The sequence below is a fragment of the Xenopus laevis genome, chromosome 4S (genome assembly GCF_017654675.1).
Source record: "Xenopus laevis strain J_2021 chromosome 4S, Xenopus_laevis_v10.1, whole genome shotgun sequence".
NCBI classification, from domain to species: domain Eukaryota; kingdom Metazoa; phylum Chordata; class Amphibia; order Anura; family Pipidae; genus Xenopus; species Xenopus laevis.
Window position 1 is genome coordinate 131308233 of NC_054378.1, and position 20771 is coordinate 131329003.

General features: G+C 41.1%; 1 protein-coding gene across 2 annotated transcripts in view; it reads left to right on the forward strand.

The window, feature by feature from the left end:
* The window catches only part of phf2.S (PHD finger protein 2 S homeolog), a 105975-nt gene that overhangs the window by 57108 nt on the left and 28096 nt on the right, over window positions 1-20771 (forward strand). For both annotated transcript variants that reach the window (XM_041561882.1, XM_018240947.2), the window contains exons 13-18: window positions 1710-1829; window positions 3505-3623; window positions 5782-5960; window positions 8665-8744; window positions 10839-10996; window positions 13885-14153. In XM_041561882.1, the coding sequence (XP_041417816.1) occupies window positions 1710-1829; window positions 3505-3623; window positions 5782-5960; window positions 8665-8744; window positions 10839-10996; window positions 13885-14153 (925 nt within the window). The remainder of the gene's footprint in view (window positions 1-1709; window positions 1830-3504; window positions 3624-5781; window positions 5961-8664; window positions 8745-10838; window positions 10997-13884; window positions 14154-20771) is intronic.

Here is a 20771-nt window from a genome sequence, read left to right on the forward strand (position 1 = left end):
CAGGGGGTAACTAGAACCTCCACTTCTAACCTGATCCTGTTTCCAGAAATGCAATCTGTAGCCTGTCTCCTCGTTTTAAGCCAGAAATCAGTAACTTCACCAACTGTAGCCTGAGCTACAAAAACTCCATCTGTATTTAGACTCTACATCTGTTGCCAGGAATTCCATGTGAAGCATGTGCGTGTGCATTAGTATCTAGAACATTCACGTGTGTGTGCATTAGTATCTAGAACATTCACGTGTGTGTGCATTAGTATCTAGAACATTCATGTGTAGTCTTACCCGCCTTTGGAAACCATCTGCATCTCAACATTCCAATTTAGGGCCCAGACAAACAAGGTGCTTTATCTCCCCCGAAAATTCTCCACACCCACCGTGACAAAGTGCACAAATATACCTGTTGGTCTGCACCCACTGGAAACACTTTATGTAAAACACTTTACTGTAGAACCCCCATTTTATGTTTTTCAGGGGACCAGAAATAAATGGTGTAAAACCAGGGAAATGTGTTATGCATAATATATAAGCGGGACCACAAAACAACATTGTAAAATGAGGGGAAACTTCAAATCAGGGGATGTAAAATTTAGGTTCCACTGTATGTGTAGTGATCCCAGGTAATCATGTTAAAATGGCAACTTCTTTGTGTGATGACCCATGATCACTGCAGGGGGAGAGTTTTCCTGCGGCCAACAAAGCATAACATTTTCATTTTCCTGAAGCGTTCCATCTGTCATAGCCTTTGTATGTTCTATACCAGTGATCCCCAACCAGTAGCTCGTGAGTAACATGTTGCTCTCCAACCCCTTGGATGTTGCTCCCAGTGGCCTCAAAGCAGGTGATTATTTTTGAATTCCAGGCTTGGAGGCAAGTTTTGGTTGTATAAAAACCAGGTGTACTGCCAAACAGAGTCTCAATGTAGGTTGACAATCCACATAGGGGCTACTAAATGTCCAATCACAGCACTTATTTGGCACCCCAAGAACATTTTTCATTCTAGTGTTGCTCCTCAACTCCTTTAACTTCTCAATGTTGCTCACGGATTCTTAAGGTTGGGGAATCCTGTTCTATAGAAATCCTTTAGTGTTCTTCCTTAATCAAACAGTAGATGTATATTTAAGGTGGCCATACACGGGACGATAAAAGCTGCTGACAGACCAAGTCAGCAGTTTATTGGCCCATTTATGGGGCCCTCCGATGGGCTTCCCCGATCGATATCTGGCCGAAAGTCGGCCAGATGTTGATTGGACAGGACTAAATCCCGTATCGTGGCCGCATCTGTTCGTTGATGCGGTCCCGTGATCTGACTGCCCGTTACCCATTGTTAGGATCCAATCGTTGGGATCCTAGGGCCCACAATTGGATCAGCCCGATATTCCCCACCTCAAGGTGGGCATATCGGGGAGAGATCCGCTCGTTTGGCGATGTCGAGCGGATCTCTCAGTGTATGGCCACCTTTAGGTGCTTTAGGTAAACCATTAACAGGGAAAATGGGGTGAGCTGAGCTTTTGGAAATAAAAGTTATGTGAATTGGGGCATCCAAAAGCAGTACAAATATGAATTCAATGAATAAATTGATAAAAGAATGAATGAAATAAAAATGCAAATGCTCGGAGTTGACTGAGGCAAATCATCCTGCTCCTAATTAGGGTCCATCAGGGGACAGTTTGGAAGAGCAGAAATAAACTCTCCACATGACTTTGTTTCAGGTGCCTAAAGAAGAGATCAGCACCCCCACAAAGGAGGAAGCCCCCAAGCACAACCATGTGGAGAAATGCGAAATCCGGGAGCAGAACAAGATCAAGACTGAAGCCAAGTGGAAATACAAGGTAGGCTGTGGTACTGGAAACATGACAAAAAGCTCAGGTAATACGAATATTTACTTGTGTTTTCTTCAACTTCATCAGCTTGAAAGACAGAGAGATGTACTTGTCCTTTATCAATCCCTTATCTGTGGCACAAGTCAGATGTTGGGCCATTCTATAGCAACTCCAGGGAAAGATGGTTGACCAGCAAGTGTGACTTGTGCTACTATGTGTGACAAAGCTGTCAATACTTTCCAGAAATTGCTGGAAAAAGTTTGGATCAATTGACAGTCTCACCACCCTTGTATTGTTGGTACAACTGGAATAACATGTTGGCTACAAAGAGGACATGTCTATTGTACCTTGCTCCGTAACTTGGCAGCATCAAACCTTCCCCCCCTCAAATAAGCTGTAACTGTAATGTAGATTTAAATGTGGCTTTATTTTTTATGTGTCATTTTCATGGGGGCAAAGCCTTAAGGGTCAGGCCACACAAGCAGATTCGGGAAGATTAGTCGCCCCAGCGACAAATCTCATCTTCTTCATGGTGACAATCTCCCCGAACTGCCTTCCTCCTGCCTCACAATGAAACTTGGGGCAACGTGGAAATTGAAGCGCCGCGAGTGCATTGGTGCAGGCGATTTTCATTTTAGCCAGCAGAGGACAGGGGGAAGGCAGTTCGGGGAGATTGTCACCCCGAAGAGGAGGAGATTTGTCGCTGGGGCGACTAATTATGTCAAATCTGCTCGTGTGGCCAGACCCTAAAGATGAACTTTTATTTGAATGCAAAATGTTCTAACTCTTGGTGCTCATGTGACTGTCTCTACTTCCTTTGCACGGGGGAGTGTATTTCCTGGTACTCATGTGACTGTCTCTACTTCCTTTGCACGGGGGAGTGTATTTCCTGGTACTCATGTGACTGTCTCTACTTCCTTTGCACGGGGGAGTGTATTTCCTGGTACTCATGTGACTGTCTCTACTTCCTTTGCACGGGGGAGTGTATTTCCTGGTGCTCATGTGACTGTCTCTACTTCCTTTGCACGGGGGAGTGTATTTCCTGGTGCTCATGTGACTGTCTCTACTTCCTTTGCACGGGGAGTGTATTTCCTGGTACTCATGTGACTGTCTCTACTTCCTTTGCACGGGGGAGTGTATTTCCTGGTACTCATGTGACTGTCTCTACTTCCTTTGCACGGGGGAGTGTATTTCCTGGTACTCATGTGACTGTCTCTACTTCCTTTGCACGGGGAAGTGTATTTCCTGGTACTTGTGTGACTGTCTCTACTTCCTTTGCACGGGGGAGTGTATTTCCTGGTACTCATGTGACTGTCTCTACTTCCTTTGCACGGGGAAGTGTATTTCCTGGTACTTGTGTGACTGTCTCTACTTCCTTTGCACGGGGGAGTGTATTTCCTGGTACTCATGTGACTGTCTCTACTTCCTTTGCACGGGGGAGTGTATTTCCTGGTACTCATGTGACGGTCTCTACTTCCTTTGCACGGGGGAGTGTATTTCCTGGTACTCATGTGACGGTCTCTACTTCCTTTGCACGGGGGAGTGTATTTCCTGGTACTCATGTGATTCTTTTTGGCACAGCACAGAAGTCATGTCTTGTTATTGTGACTCAGGAATCTATTCCAAGTATAACATCACTATAGAATCATGAGTTCTACAGTCCATTCATATTCCTCTTTTTCAGAACAGCAAGCCGGATTCATTACTGAAAATGGAAGAAGAGCATCGATTGCAAAAAACACTGTTTTCAGCAAATAAAGACAATAAATTCAAGTTCTCCTTCACCAATAAGAAATTGTTTGGGTAGGTACAAGATATTTACATTGGAAAACAAGACTCGTTGTCGGCCCTATACAACTGTGATGGTTCCAGACAATAATGGAAAACCTTGTGTATAATCCCTTGGGATCAGATGCTCAGCAGTAATTAACACCACCTGCCACGGCTCAGGGAATTAACATGTAAAATCCAGTAACTGCAGAACACTTTTAGGGTATAACTACACGGGCGTTTTCTGTGCGATCTGATGCGCTGTGCAAAAACGCAGGTGTCAAATCGCATGCGACATAAAGTAAGTGAATACATTGTCAGGCGGTGTCGCAGCGTTGATCCAACACGACTGTCAGACGCGGCACCACCATCCACCAATGCATTCACTTACCTTATTTCCGTCACATGCGATTTGAAGCCTGCGTTTTTTCGCAGCACGTCAGATCTCACAGAAAACGCCCGTGTAATCCTACCCTAAAATGTAGTGATTTTCTGGTGCGGGTATACCCGTGGGTCTGTGGGTTGGGTTGCGGGTCTCATCAAAATTTCTTATCTTATGTAATATTGTCTATATTTTACTCCTTTTAAAGTTTTACAAAACTTGTTTCTGTCCCGCCCACTTTTGATGACGCCACTTCCGGTTTGCAGCACCATCACTTCCTGTTTGATGGAGGTAGCGGATCAAAGTGCATAAATATACTGGTTGCAGTTCGGGTCGTGGGTTCAGGTCGGGTCCACGTCTTAGAAATTGGTTCCGCGCAGGACTCTATCGGAAATCGCCCATAAACTATTGCTGTGTGTCCACTGTGGGGCTCTGGGATTTATCAGATACAGAGGGGCTCATTTATAAACTATGGGCAAATTTGCTCCTGGGCAGTTTCCCCATAGCAACCAATCAAAGCTTTGCTTTCATTGCTCAACCTGCAGGTGGCTGAAGAAAGTCATTACTGATTGGTCACTATGGGTTACTGCCCAGGTGCAAATTTTCCCATTGTTTATAAATGAGCCCCAGACTGTATTTACAAATGACATTTTTTCAGTGCTCAGTATAAGCTGAAAGCTGAGAAATATTGATGCTCCGTAGGTCACTGCTACTATTGGGCAACTATTTTGGAGGGTCCATTTTCATCCTGCCTTTACCTGTTTTTATGGGTATGGGAAGTATAAAATCTGATATATGGTTTTAACTGTGCAAGATATATAATAATAGAACATAGTTGATTTATTGATACCAGGGGATTTTATAAAGTTGGTCCAAAGAAATATATTTTGGTAAGGCTCTGGAAAGTTATATCATTAATTGGTTGTGGTTAAATGTATATCTATGCACTTTGTTAAAACCATTTAGAGGAACAGTTCAGTATAAAAATAAAAACTGGGTAAATAAATAGACTGTGCAAAATAAAAAATTTTTATAATATAGTTAGTTAGGCAAAAATGTAATGTATAAAGGCTGGAGTGAGTGGATGTGTAACATAATAGCCAGAACACTACTTCCTGCTTTTCAGCTCTCTAACTCTGAGTTAGTCAGTGACTATAAGGGGGGCCACATGGGACATAACTGTTCAGTGAGTTTGTAATTGATCCTCAGCATTCAGCTCAGATTCAAAAGCAACAGTTATGTCCCATGTGCCCCCCCCAAGTCTCTGATTGGTTACTGCCTGGTAACCAATCAGTGGAAAGCAAGAGAGCTGAAAAGCAGGAAGTAGTGTTCTGGCTATTATGTTACACACCCACTCACTCCAGCCTTTATACATTACATTTTTGCCTAACTATATTAGATACATTTTTTATATTACACATTCTATTTATTTACCCAGTTTTTATTTTTATACTGAACAATTCCATTAAGGCTTCAGTCTTCCCAAAAAAGTGGCCAGTTTTCTGCTTGTGTCTGTAAAGGAGCCTTATTGCTGCTTTTCTGTTTGCAAGTCGTATCCTTCTTAGTATTCATGGGCCTGTTCGCTTTGCTCTAGACATGTGGTGTCATTAGAGTTTCAGAATAAAAAAGGTCAGTGGTCGGAGTTTGCCTTTGTTATTGTATAAACTTCAAGCACAAAATACAGTTTCCAAATAAACAATTTCTTCATGAATGAATGAAAACAGAAATCTGCACATCATGATTTAACCTGTTCTGTTCTCACCCAAGTGATGCTCAGACTGACTCCTTATATCCCACTCATTCCAACAGGTCCAAAGGGATCAAGACCCAGAATAGTCCCAGTATTTTTGGATCTCTGCAGAACTTTAAAGAAGACAAAAGCAAACCAGTCAGAGACGAATATGAATATGTATCGGATGACGGAGAGTTGAAGATCGACGAGTTTCCCATCAGAAGAAAGAAAACGACCACAAAGAGAGACTTGTCCTGTAAGATCCGACACAAGATACACACACAGTAACACATTGGCTGCAAAATGATTGTGATCGTTTACATGGAGAGATTTAGGGGTCTCTGTGTTCTAGTGGTCTGTATATTGCTGCTTATTTTATTAGTTTTATATCAGAAACACAGGCAGACATTATAGAGCAATAAAGGGCAAAGAGCTGAATGCAGACTAATGAATACTGAAGGCTAGTGATGGGCGAATTTATTCGCCAGGCGCAAATTCACGGCAAATTTTCGTGATTCGCCGCCAGCGAATAAATTCGCGAAACTTTTGTGAAAATTTGCCCAAAAAAATGGGCGCCGGCTTCAAAAACGAGACGCTGGTGCCGTTTTGCGAAATTTTCATCACTTCGCGGGAAATTCGAAAATTTCCAAGCGAATCGAAATGGCGCAAATTCGACCATCACTACTGAAGGCAACTAACATGTACTAACTGTCAATTTACCAAAAGTCAAATTAGTTGCCATACATGCAGAAGTGTTGTCACATAAAGGTGAACATACACAGTTTTTGAGAACGTTAATTTCGAGACGATTGCTAGCCCAACGATCGCTCGCACACCATCTGTTTCTATTCATGCAGCAGTTGGGTGTCAGATAATCATTGACAGTTAGATCCAATATATCTTATAGGGGGGCTCCTTTTGCCTAGAAGATGTATTAGAGCTCACTCTATTAAACTCACCAGACATCATGTCTCTCTACATGCAGGATTTGTGCAAAAGGCAGTTATTTTGTTACATTTTGTTTGTACTGGAATCAGTTATTTGAGTGAGCTCTAATTCATCTGCTAGGAAAGGAGCCCCCCTATAAGATATATTGGATCTAACTGTCAGTGAATATGTGACACCCAACTGCTGCATGAAGAGAGAATGAAGAGAAACAGATGCTGAGAGAGGAATAGTGAAGATAAACTTGATTATTTCAGAAACAATGCAGAATATTTAATTGATTGTATTTAGAAAGTTTATGAGGAAACTAATATTAAATTGTCATTATCGCTATAGTTCCCCTTTAATTTACACCACACGTGTTGCTTTGAACTTTGACTAAATGGTCTGTCGTGGTTATTTGATCGTCAAAACCTTTTCCCACATTGCAAATGGGTTACCGGCCTTGTGGAATATTGAGGGAATTCTTTCAGATTACTATTGAATATCCTGTAAATAATCTCCTTATAAATGTGTTTTCTGTCACATGAAACTTTATAATTATAAATTATATGTATAGATTATAATTATAAATAATGCAGCACTGCTGTAAAACGTCAGGATATTAGAAGTTACATCAAAGCTCCCTGACCTGTGTAAAAGCATTTGGATTATATAGGGTTATTTATCAAAATGCAAATGCAAACATTTTTTCAAAAAAAATTAACTTTTTTGGAGATTTATTATACCCAGAGGCTGCAAAAAGTCTGAATATGAAAATACTCAACCTGTAGAGGTCCTGCAGAAGTCAATGGCTGGGGTCCTATTTGCAATTTGAAGATATTATGGTCTGCGCTGGGTTTCGCACATTAATCCCCTTTTCCAACGATTTCATGAAAAATTCTGACTTTTTGGGCGTCAAATAACAAAAGTTTGGATTTTTCGTGCTACAAAAGTTGCGTTTTTTTGTGCAACAATCCAAAAAAGTTGAGGGTTTTGCGTATCTCATTTTTTCATGGTTTTTTAATGAGAAATACGGGTAAATCGTGGATTCTAGTTTGGTCTGATTTTTTTTATTAATCAATCAAAAAAATTGGATTCAAGTAAATAACCCCCTGGATTTAAGGGCTGCAATACAGTTTATGCAGAGATCTTGATGTGGTTCACTGTACACCTTCTTCTCTTCAGGTCATTGTTGGACTTTTGTGGCCCCTCTCATGTGCCCCTTTGTTGGCACAATCTGGGCTGTTTCAGCCACTCAAATGCTTAAGTATTGGTCATTTATGTGTTTGTATGAATTTCATCATATGTCCTTGGAATGTTCTAGAGTCTTCTTTATCCCTGCTGGCCTTCAGTTTCACCCCTGAATAACAATCCCTTAAAGGAGAAGGAAAGCTACGGAGACATTTTATTGCCAATAGATTAGCCACAATAGTGCAAGCTATAACACTATATTTATTCTGCAGAATGCTTTACCATACCTGAGTAACAGCTCTAGAAACTCTCTGTTTAGGATAGCAGCTGCCAAATTAGCTTGGTGTGACATCACTTCCTGCCTGAGTCTCTCCCTGCTCACTCATAGCTTTGGGCTCAGATTACAGCAGGGAGGAGAGGAGGGATGGGGAGAGGAGCAAACTGAGCATGCTCAAGCCCTAGCCCTGGAGGTTTAAGCTGAAAACAGTTAGTCTGATACAGAAGCCCATGAGTACACAATAGAAGGAAAGAAATGTGATGTTTGTTTTGACAGAGGACTCAGAGCAACATTACTTTGAGGGGTTACTGGTGTATTTAGGTGGACCTTTTGGATAAAGCTTACTTACTTTTAGGCTTTCCTTCTCCTTTAACTGTGGGGTATATTTGCCTATGTTTCCCATCATGAAACGAGAATTTTTTATTTAGTAATTGGAGTTGGAATTGTTTGGGGAGATGTGCATCATGCCCCTCATTCCCACAGTATATCCAGTATATATAGTAAAGCGTTGGGGTGCATTTGTCCTTTTATGCTGCATTAACACTTTCATGACTATGTTGTCTAGTTTTGTCAGATAACAAGGAGACTCCTCCTCCTCCTCCACCTCCAGCAAAGAAAGCCAAGGCCCTGGAATCAAAACATAAGGTAAATATTTCATGTCTACCCCGGGTCTAACTGATACTACATTATGTTCCACTATTTCTTTCTCCAACCTATTATTCCTCCTCTATTCACTCAATCTCTTTATTCTCATAGTCTCTATTAGGGATGTAGCGAACGTCGGAAAAAATGTTCGCGAACATGTTCGCGAACGTCCGGACAAAAATGCGAACGGTTCGCGAACGTTGCGAACCCCATAGACTTCAATGGGAAGGCGAATTTTAAAAGCTAGAAAAGACATTTCTGGCCAGAAAAATGATTTTAAAGTTGTTTAAAGGGTGCAACGACCTGGACAGTGGCATGCCAGAGGGGGATCAAGGGCAAATATGTTTCTAAAAAATCCATTGTTGACACAGTGCTGCGTTTTGTGCTGTAAAGGGCAGAAATCACACTACGTCACTCAGGTGATGTTTCTGGAGACGGTATTATTATTGATATTTAGACAGAATGTGAAAAAGCTCACACAGCTAGGTGGCAGTTGTTTGAAGAACACACTGGGCAAATAATGCCTGCAAGGTCAACGTATACACTACAGCAGTGGATACGGAATATATTATTGCTGCTTGGAAAACGTCACTCAGGTGGTGTTTCTGGAGACGGTATTATTATTGATATTTAGACAGAATGTGAAAAAGCTCACACAGCTAGGTGGCAGTGGTTTGAAGAACAGATGCAGATGAGAGATCAGCAGCAGGACAGACAGCTGCCCACAGCAGCTACATACAGAGCACTGCAGTAGAAGGTAGATTACTAGCCAGCAAAGCTACCTAAACTAAAATGTCCCTCAAATCCCTGCAGAGTTCTGTCCCTCCAATACAGAGCAGTATCAAGTAGATTACTAGCCAGCAAAGTTACTATCAACTGTCCCTCAAATCACTAACAGCTCTCTCCCTACACTAGCTCTTCCAAGCACACACAGGCAGAATGAAAAAACGCTGCAGGGCTTCAGTTTATATATGGAAGGGGAGTGGTCCAGGGGGTGTGGGGGTGGTCCAGGAGGGAGAGCTTCCTGATTGGCTGCCATGTATCTGCTGGTCTGGGGGAGAAATGGCAAAAAAAAGGGCCAGCTAAGGCGAACCCAAATTGGCGAACGTTGCGTTACGTTCGCGAACATTCGGCGGACGCGAACGGTCGATGTTGGCGCGAACAAGTTCGCCGGCGAACAGTCCGCGACATCCCTAGTCTCTATATAATATACTCTATTCTTCCATTATTTAGCCTCTTTGTTGCCATAAAGAATTGGAGAAGAAATAGGCCAAACGTTTAGAAGCAGAAGGGACCACCTGAGCCCACTGGGAGTTTTCCTGGTATCCCAATGGGCCAGTCCGACAGTGATTCTGTCTTTTGCAACATCACATTTTTATCATTAAAGGGATACTGTCATGGGAAAAAAAAAATTTTTCAAAATGAATCAGTTAATAGTGCTGCTCCAGCAGAATTCTGCACTGAAATCCATTTCTCAAAAGAGCAAACAGATTTTTTATATTTAATTTTGAAATCTGACATGGGGCTAGACATATTGTCAATTTCCCAGCTGCCCCTGGTCATGTGACTTGTGCCAGCACTTTAGGAGAGAAATGCTTTCTGACAGGCTACTGTTTTTCCTTCTCAATGTAACTGAATGTGTCTCAGTGGGACCTGGATTTTACTATTGAGTGTTGTTCTTAGATCTACCAGGCAGCTGTTATCTTGTGTTAGGGAGCTGCTATCTGGTTACCTTCCCATTGTTCTTTTGTTTGGCTGCTGGGGGGAAAGGGAGGGGGTGATATCAGTCCAACTTGCAGTACAGCAGTAAAGAGTGACTGAAGTTTATCAGAGCACAAGTCACATGACTGGGGGCAGCTGGGAAATTGACAATATGTCTAGCCCCATGTCAGATTTCAAAATTGAATATAAAAAATCTGTTTGCTCTTTTGAGAAATGGATTTCAGTGCAGAATTCTGCTGGAGCAGCACTATTAACTGATACATTTTGAAAAAAAAAACAATTTTTCCCATGACAGTGTCCCTTTAAGTACCAACTAATGCTACGCTCCAGCATCTAACGCATTTCTCCGTAATTCCGCGTGTCCTGTCCTAGAGTGATGATACATCCGATGAAGACTCCCTTCACATAGACACAGAGGAAAAACCAGCGCGGAATTCCCGAGTCAAAAAGGACAGCGGGAGCTCAGCTGGGATATTAGATCTGCTGCAGGCAAGCAAGGAAGTTGGTGGTTTGGATTATAACGCAAACAGGTCGGTGTTGTCTCTCCCTAAACTGGAAACCAAAACTATTGTTTGTGTCACATGTGAATCTGGGATATTGTTCTTTTAGTGCCAGCATGGGGGGAGGGGTGTAATTCCTGGTAGTCATGTGGCTACTTCTTTGCATAGGGGGGATGTGCATTTCCTATTACTCATGTAGTTGTTTTTACTTCCTTTACATGGGGCGTGTACTTCCCTTCCAACTATCCCGATTTACACAGAACACTCCTGATTTTGACAGCTCAGCCCACAGTCCTGGTTTCTTACTGAAATTCATCTCTTGCACTGACGCAACACAAAAAGATACAAACCTTCTAAAACTTAATTAAATAAGAGAGTTTTGGCAGAGGGCCCAGAATACTCAGCACCTGCATTTTGATACAATTGTAACTAATACGATAAACCTAAAACCCCCACAAATGTGTTTCCATAACCTGCCAAATTTAGTAAAGTTATTGTGGTATTTAGGCGTGTGTGGCAGCAAAATGGGCATAGTCAGAACCTGGTACTTATATGACTGTCTTTAGGTCCTTTGCATGGGTGAACATTTCCTGGTACTCAGGTGACTGTCTCTACTTCCTTTGCACAGGGGAGTGTATTTCCTGGTACTCATGTGACTGTCTCTACTTCCTTTGCACAGGGGAGTGTATTTCCTCGTACTCATATGACTATTTCTACTTCCTTTGCATGGGAGAGTGTATTTCCTGGTACTCGTGTGACTGTCTCTACTTCCTTTGCATGGGGGAGTGTATTTCCTGGTACTCATGTGACTGTCTCTACTTCCTTTTCTTGGGGGAGTGTATTTCCTGGTACTCTTGTGACTGTTTCTGCTCCCGTCGCATGGGGAAAGTATTTCTTGGTACTCATGTGACTGTCTCTACTTCCTTTGCACAGGGGAGTGTATTTCCTGGTACTCATGTGACTGTCTCTACTTCCTTTTCATGGGGGAGTGTATTTCCTGGTACTCATGTGACTGTCTCTACTTCCTTTGCACAGGGGAGTGTATTTCCTGGTACTCGTGTGACTGTCTCTACTTCCTTTGCATGGGGGAGTGTATTTCCTGGTACTCATGTGACTGTCTCTACTTCCTTTGCACAGGGGAGTGTATTTCCTGGTACTCATGTGACTGTCTCTACTTCCTTTGCACAGGGGAGTGTATTTCCTGGTACTCATGTGACTGTCTCTACTTCCTTTTTATGGGGGAGTGTATTTCCTGGTACTCATGTGACTGTCTCTACTTCCTTTTCATGGGGGAGTGTATTTCCTGGTACTCATGTGACTGTTTCTGCTCCCGTTGCATGGGGAATGCCTTCCTTTGCATTGTATTTAGTATTTATGTATTTAACCAACATTTATAACAATATAGTTGTGAGAGCGCAGACATGTGACTTGACATCAGTCTCCCATTGGTCAGTGTAAATGTTCGGCTTCTGCACCAATGACAGCTGTGCATTTGGGAAGTGACACTGGTGGGTGGAAGATCATTGATTCACTGGTCTAATCACTGGGGATGGGATCAAGGCAATTGTAGCTGGTTCCTTGGAATGGGAATGTGATTATTCTGTTATATCAGAGCAGATTTTATACCCAGAGGCAATTCCTCTTGTCGTTACATTCAGGTCACTTGATGGTCCATTTCTCTTGTAATTACTGAGGGGAACGAACCTCCTGTGCTCAGTAACAGCCATAGAACTTCTCCTAATGACTCTGATTTATTCCTGTAAAACCATTTACTCTTCCTATGAACAATAAGGTCAATTAAGGACATTGCTCTGGAAAACCATTTAATCCATTAAAGGCTATTCATTTCCATGTTTAAGAAACACAACTTACCAGAAGGTCTGCTCCTAAATAAACATAAAATTTAGTCCCTGATCCCAGAACATTCAGCCTTAATTATCTGAAAAGAGCATTTTTCTCTATATTCTGCCTTATACATTAATTTTCTTCTATTTGCTAAATAAATTGTCAGATGTGAAAGGTACAGTCGCCCTTGTCAGAGACCAAATGGACTTTATTGTCTTCCCTTTTACTGTATATGTCTGGGATTAATGGTCTATTAATATAAATAATATAGCACTCGTCAGACTAGGGGTTCTGTGACCATATTAAGGCACAAGGCTGAGTTATACAGGGAACTCTGAGTATCACTCATGTATTATAAGGGATAATGTACCCCCTACTGTAAATGATAAGGATATTAGAAGTCACTGAGGGGTTGTTCTGTGACCATATAAAGGCACAAGGCTGCAGGATGAGTTATACAGGGAACTCTGAGTATCACTCATGTATTATAAGGGATAATGTACCCCCTACTGTAAATGATAAGGATATTAGAAGTCACTGAGGGGTTGTTCTGTGACCATATAAAGGCACAAGGCTGCAGGCTGAGTTATACAGGGAACTCTGAGTATCACTCATGTATTATAAGGGATAATGTACCCCCTGCTGTAAATGATAAGGATATTAGAAGTCACTGAGGGGTTGTTCTGTGACCATATAAAGGCACAAGGCTGCAGGCTGAGTTATACAGGGAACTCTGAGTATCACTCATGTATTATAAGGGATAATGTACCCCCTACTGTAAATGATAAGGATATTAGAAGTCACTGAGGGGTTGTTCTGTGACCATATAAAGGCACAAGGCTGCAGGCTGAGTTATACAGGGAACTCTGAGTATCACTCATGTATTATAAGGGATAATGTACCCCCTACTGTAAATGATAAGGATATTAGAAGTCACTGAGGGGTTGTTCTGTGACCGTATAAGACCTAGTTACACAAGTAATGGAGTATCACTCATGTATTTGGATGCACAATGTTTTCAGCTGCTATGAACCCACATGTCTGAATGGAACGTTCTGCTTCCTCCAATAAAGCCAACCCCCAGCATCTCCGAGCACGCAGGAAGCGATCCAGGGAATGTTATCTATGGCCAATCTGCCCTCAGATTCCTGCCTACAGACCTCCTGGAGTGCAAACCAAGCCAAGAATAATTCCATATCCGCACAAAATTCCAAGAAATCGGGCAACAACAAACTTGCCAACAAACGAGGCAGCAAGAAAGCCAACAAGAACGTCATTACAATGGAAGACTACGATGAAGATCAGGATAACTTGGAGGCGTGTTTTAAAGATTCTGATTTCGGTAAGTGCCAGTCGTTTTCATTGTATTTTGGCAAGTTTGGTCACAAGCTGATCCTTACAGATCTTTCCAAATATCACATGTAGAACATTCCTAATCCCTGTACAGTTATAGTATTTATAGGCAAAGAAGATCCACCAAGAGATTAAAGATTTTTGCGCCTAGAGGGTTTCCTTCTCCTTTAAGAACAGAGATTTCAGAGTTGGCTTAGTAAGATTCTTTAATATGCCACTTACCTCTATATATAATAAAAGGCACTAAGTTTGCCCAGGAGCAGTTACCAACAGCAGCCAATCAGCAGGAAGCATTTACCGATTGCCTGTTTAAAAGCCAACATCTTATTGGTTGCTATGGGTTACTGCTCATGGGCAAACTTAGTGCTTTATAATACACAAGAGCCAAGGATATCCTATAAATGATATCCTTATAAACGGTGCTTAGTGATGTCATCAGTTATAATTGGAGCTTAGTGATGTCATTCCTGTCACATGTCTCACTGAAACTTATGTATTATAATAAAGTACCCCCTGTTGCAAAATATAAGGATATTAGAAGTCACCTTGACCTGTATAAAACCACTCTGCCTTTGGCCGAGCATATTGCATATACGGGTTAGTATTATATAAACTGCATATAAAGTATTATATGATCTCTTAGCCAAGTCTTCATTCTGGGGCTATAGTTTCCTTTAAGGCAGGATTTGTTAAGAACTATGGCCCAATCCAATCGCACAGTTGTATCTAGACACGCCCCAAGCATTCATGAAAGCCGGCCCATTTGCTGGAAACTCCATGATTGCACAAGGAGCTCATTTAGTGTATGATGTTTGCAGTAGACCAGTGATCCCCAACCAGTAGCTCGTGAGTAACATGTTGCTCTCCAACCCCTTGGATGTTGCTCCCAGTGGCCTCAAAGCAGGTGATTATTTTTGAATTTCAGGCTTGGAGGCAAGTTTTAGTTGTATAAAAACCAGTTGTACTGCCAAACTGAGCCTCAATGTAGGTTGACAATCCACATAGGGGCTACTAAATGGCCAATCACAGCCCTTATTTGGCACCCCAGGAACATTTTTCATGCTTGTGTTGCTCCCCAACTCCTTTTACTTCTGAATGTTGCTCACAGGTTTAAAAGGTTGGGGATCCCTGCAGTAGACACTGAAATGTCCCAAAATTGTTGAAATAGAAATATATAAAAATACATTTATGTCAGATGAATAGTATAAATAAAAGATACAAAAAAAAATATTATATATTAAATATTTTTTCTGTTTTGACCTTTTATTAATGGTCTTCTTAATGAATCCTTCATTACAAATTTATTCTTTGTGGTTTTTTTACATTATTTGACCTTCAGCCTAAAATTAAACTCCACTTTGACAAGTATTTTCATGGCAAGACGTTCTTGTTATTATTATTATTATTATTTATTATTATTAACTACCCATTTAGGTCCTGGCCTCGCAAACAATGGAGCCATAGATTAAAGCTGGAGGTATATAAAAGCCTAAAAAATCATTCAAAAAATAAAAAAGCTTTCAGTTGTAAATTCCATTGGAGAATCACATCCTGTTAAAGGGTAACTAATAGCTAGCAATCAGAGTTTTGCTGCTGTAAGATGTAGGGTTCATGCAGTTGGGGCGAGGATATGGCTTCTGCCCAGGGTTTAGGTGTTAAGAACTAAAGGAAATGTATTGACTTAATCTACAGACTAATTTATCTACAGTCTCGCTCGAGTCTGAATAAAATGGCACAGGTTGAAATTATTTTACATTCATGAATGTTTCCAACATTTTTTGACCAAAATTGCCGTTTCTCTCATGCAATATTTATGCCATGAATACGGCACATGTTTCAAAAGCACAGCATTGTTTTTTTTCACCAAAATGTTTCACCAGGTCTACAGTGGTAAAAAAAGCATTGTAAAATATTCTATAATTATAATTACAGGTATAGGATCTGTTATCCGGAAACGCTTATCCAGACAGCTCCTTATTACGGAAAGGCCGTCTCCCATAGACTCCATTATAATCAAATAATCCAAAATGTTAAAACTGATTTCCTTTTTCTGTGTAATAATAAAACAGTAACTTGTACTTGATCCCAACTAAGATATAATTAATCCTTATTGGAGGCAAAATCAGCCTATTGGCTTTATTTAATGTTTATATGATTTTCTAGTAGACTTAAAGTATGAAGATCCAAATTACAGAAAGATCCATTATCCAGAACACCTTAGATCCCATACCTGTATGTCTATACAGATATGGGATCCATTATCAGGAATTCTGTTATTCAGAAAAGCTCAGAATTACAGGATGGTCATCTCCCATAGACTCTATTATAATTAAATAATCCAATTGTTAAAAATGTTTTCCTTTTTCTGTGTAATAATAAAACAGTCGCTTGTACTTGATCCCAACTAAGATATAATTAATCCTTATTGGAGGCAAAACCAGCCTATTGGGTTTATTTCATGTTTATATGATTTTCTAGTAGACTTAAAGTATGAAGATCCAAATTACAGAAAGATCCATTATCCGGAAAACCCCAGATCCTGAGCATTGTGGATAACAGGTCCCATACCTGTACTATGTTTATTAAGCACCAAAATATTTAACGTTGCTATACAAAAGAAAGGCATATACAGGAATGAAAAAATAAAATACAGATGGTATGACAGGTATGGGATCCATTATCTGGAAAGCTGTTATCCTGAAAGCTCCAAATTGCAGAAAGTCAATCTCCCATAGACTCCATTTCCTTTTTCTGTGTAATAATAAAACAGTCGCTTGTACTTGATCCCAACTAAGATATAATTAATCCTTATTGGAGGCAAAACCAGCCTATTGGCTTTATTTCATGTTTATATGATTTTCTAGTAGACTTAAGGTATGAAGATCCAAATTACAGAAAGATCCATTATCTGGAAAGTCCCAGGTCTCGAGCATTCTGGATAACAGGTCCCATACCTGTATATAAAAAAAATCTTGACAAGATGAATTCTGATCATGGGGGCTTATGGTAAATTTGGGGTTGATGAGAAAAATGTTCTTCATTGTTATTATACAAGACAAAAATTGTCACCAAAAATAATAATTGAACACTTAATGGCTAGTGAAAAAACTGTAGAAAAGAAAAAAGAAACGGTAGCAAAAAAGCTAAATATTTATGTCTCAATTACAATAATGGGATGTGATGTTGTGTAAATTTGTGGAGAAATTTGTAAACATTATTTTAAAGCTTTTACAACACGGTTACTGTAAAAGAATAGTATTAGTTGTAGCATGATAAATGATGGTACTATTCCTTTAAGAATGATTGTGTGACTTTAGATTGCATGCACCTTGGTGCAGATTTAAGGGGTTTAGAGTCTTTGGTTCCAGCCCCAATACAGATTGACACCCCTTATATAGAGAAGGTCAGATGTTCTTTGACATTGCTGATCCAATTTTTAGAATTGTCCCTTTAGTGAGATCCTATAAATTCCATTGGCTGGCGCATACCTCCCAACTGTCCCGTTTTGAGAGGGACAGTCCCTCTTTTAACAGCTCAACCCGCAGTCCCTTATTAGTACTGAAATGTCCTGAGTTTCTTTTTGATCTCCTGCACTGAACAGCCAGAAAAAGATACAACGTTTGTAACTTAATTGGCTCTTGGCAGAGAGCCCAGAACACACACTTAAGATACTTTTGTAACAGTTTTAGATAAAATGAGAACTCACAGCTAAAGGGCAATTCACCTTCATTAACAAAACTATAAAAACATATAAAAACCACAGAAATGTGTTCAAACTTTCATAACCTGACAAATTTTGTAAAATGGGCATGGTAATTAGAGGGTGTGGCCACAAAATGGTTGTGGTCAAATATATATATTTCTTGCTGCACCACCTGCAACAAAACTTTTTGTCCCTCTTTCTGTTTCCAAAATGTTGGGAGGTAGTGCTGGTGGGTGTGGCATAAAATAAGGGTGTGGTCTGATGTAAGTGGTTAGAAATAACAGGACTAATACGAAAAGGCAATAAAGCTTTTTAGCCCCCTGGGGTAAATGATTTAGTTTGTCACTGATGCTGTAATATAATGTTTGATTCTCTTAAATTCTGAACAAAGAATGAACAAAGAATGCTGGGAGCCATGGTTTCCCCTTAAAGTCTGCGTATTCCTGCACCCCATAACATTACATTACATTTTTGCCTAACTAACTATATTAGATACATTATTTATTTTGGACAGTCTATTTATCTATTTACCCAGTTTTTATTTTTACACTGAACTGTCCCTTTAAGGAAATTCCAGTGGCAACATAACCAGTAAGTACTTACAGCGAATGAGAGTGAGGGGGAGTGTCCTGTGAGGTAACAGGGAAGTACTTACAGCGAATGAGAGTGAGGGGGAGTGTCCTGTGAGGTAACAGGGAACTACTTACAGCGAATGAGAGTGAGGGGGAGTGTCCTGTGAGGTAACAGGGAATGAATGAATTTGAAGCTGTTTAAGCAGCAATATTAACTCTGTGATTAAATGTGATGACTCTGGATATTAACGCTGGATATTCTCTCATTTAAAATCCTACATTCCCCTCCCTGACTGATTAACTTTATATATGTTAATGTTTATTCAGTGTTGGATTTATATTTTGCCATTGTCTTTGTTTTGACTTCTATAAATTACAGATTTTACTTATTTTTTACTTTACAGTAACAACTAATAGTATTGGGGGGAGTAGTTTATGATCCGCAGAGACAATTATTTTAATAAATGGACAGAAAAAGTCTCCTGTAACAGTAACACTCAGGGACAAGCTGCTCTTATGTAAAACTGCTGGTTCTTAATATAAATATATCTCTGTATACAACATGTTTGTTCAGAGCAGTTAGGGGGAGATTTGGGGTGAGTGCTTATTTGTGCCCTGGGTACCCCTGGAACTATAGCAGGGTGACTGTTACCCCAATGTTTTTATATATCTGTAACCTTGTTATGAGCTAAGGGGGCCCAGTCTGAAGGTCAGTTAGGGGGAGATTTGGGGTGAGTGTTTATTTGTACCCTGGGTACCCCTGGAACTATAGCAGGGTGACACCCCAATGTTTCTATATATCTGTAACCTTGTTATGAGCTAAGGGGACCCAGTCTGAAGGTCAGTTAGGGGGAGATTTGGGGTGAGTGTTTATTTGTACCCTGGGTACCCCTGGAACTATAGCAGGGTGACTGTTACCCCAATGTTTCTATATATCTGTAACCTTGTTATGAGCTAAGGGGGCCCAGTCTGAAGGTCAGTTAGGGGGAGATTTGGGGTGAGTGTTTATTTGTACCCTGGGTACCCCTGGAACTATAGCAGGGTGACACCCCAATGTTTCTATATATCTGTAACCTTGTTATGAGCTAAGGGGGCCCAGTCTGAAGGTCAGTTAGGGGGAGATTTGGGGTGAGTGCTTATTTGTACCCTGGGTACCCCTGGAACTATAGCAGGGTGACTGTTACCCCAATGTTTCTATATATCTGTAACCTTGTTATGAGCTAAGGGGGCCCAGTCTGAAGGTCAGTTAGGGGGAGATTTGGGGTGAGTGCTTATTTGTACCCTGGGTACCCCTGGAACTATAGCAGGGTTACTGTTACCCCAATGTTTCTATATATCTGTAACCTTGTTATGAGCTAAGGGGACCCAGTCTGAAGGTCAGTTAGGGGGAGATTTGGGGTGAGTGTTTATTTGTACCCTGGGTACCCCTGGAACTATAGCAGGGTGACACCCCAATGTTTCTATATATCTGTAACCTTGTTATGAGCTAAGGGGGCCCAGTCTGAAGGTCAGTTAGGCGGAGATTTGGGGTGAGTGCTTATCTGTGCCCTGGGTACCCCTGGAACTATAGCAGGGTGACACCCCAATGTTTCTATATATCTGTAACCTTGTTATGAGCTAAGGGGGCCCAGTCTGAAGGTCAGTTAGGGGGAGATTTGGGGTGAGTGTTTATTTGTACCCTGGGTACCCCTGGAACTATAGCAGGGTGACACCCCAATGTTTCTATATATCTGTAACCTTGTTATGAGCTAAGGGGGCCCAGTCTGAAGGTCAGTTAGGGGGAGATTTGGGGTGAGTGCTTATTTGTACCCTGGGTACCCCTGGAACTATAGCAGGGTGACACCCCAATGTTTCTATATATCTGTAACCTTGTTATGAGCTAAGGGGGCCCAGTCTGAAGGTCAGTTAGGGGGAGATTTGGGGTGAGTGTTTATTTGTACCCTGGGTACCCCTGGAACTATAGCAGGGTGACTGTTACCCCAATGTTTCTATATATCTGTAACCTTGTTATGAGCTAAGGGGGCCCAGTCTGAAGGTCAGTTAGGGGGAGATTTGGGGTGAGTGTTTATTTGTACCCTGGGTACCCCTGGAACTATAGCAGGGTGACACCCCAATGTTTCTATATATCTGTAACCTTGTTATGAGCTAAGGGGGCCCAGTCTGAAGGTCAGTTAGGGGGAGATTTGGGGTGAGTGCTTATTTGTACCCTGGGTACCCCTGGAACTATAGCAGGGTTACTGTTACCCCAATGTTTCTATATATCTGTAACCTTGTTATGAGCTAAGGGGACCCAGTCTGAAGGTCAGTTAGGGGGAGATTTGGGGTGAGTGTT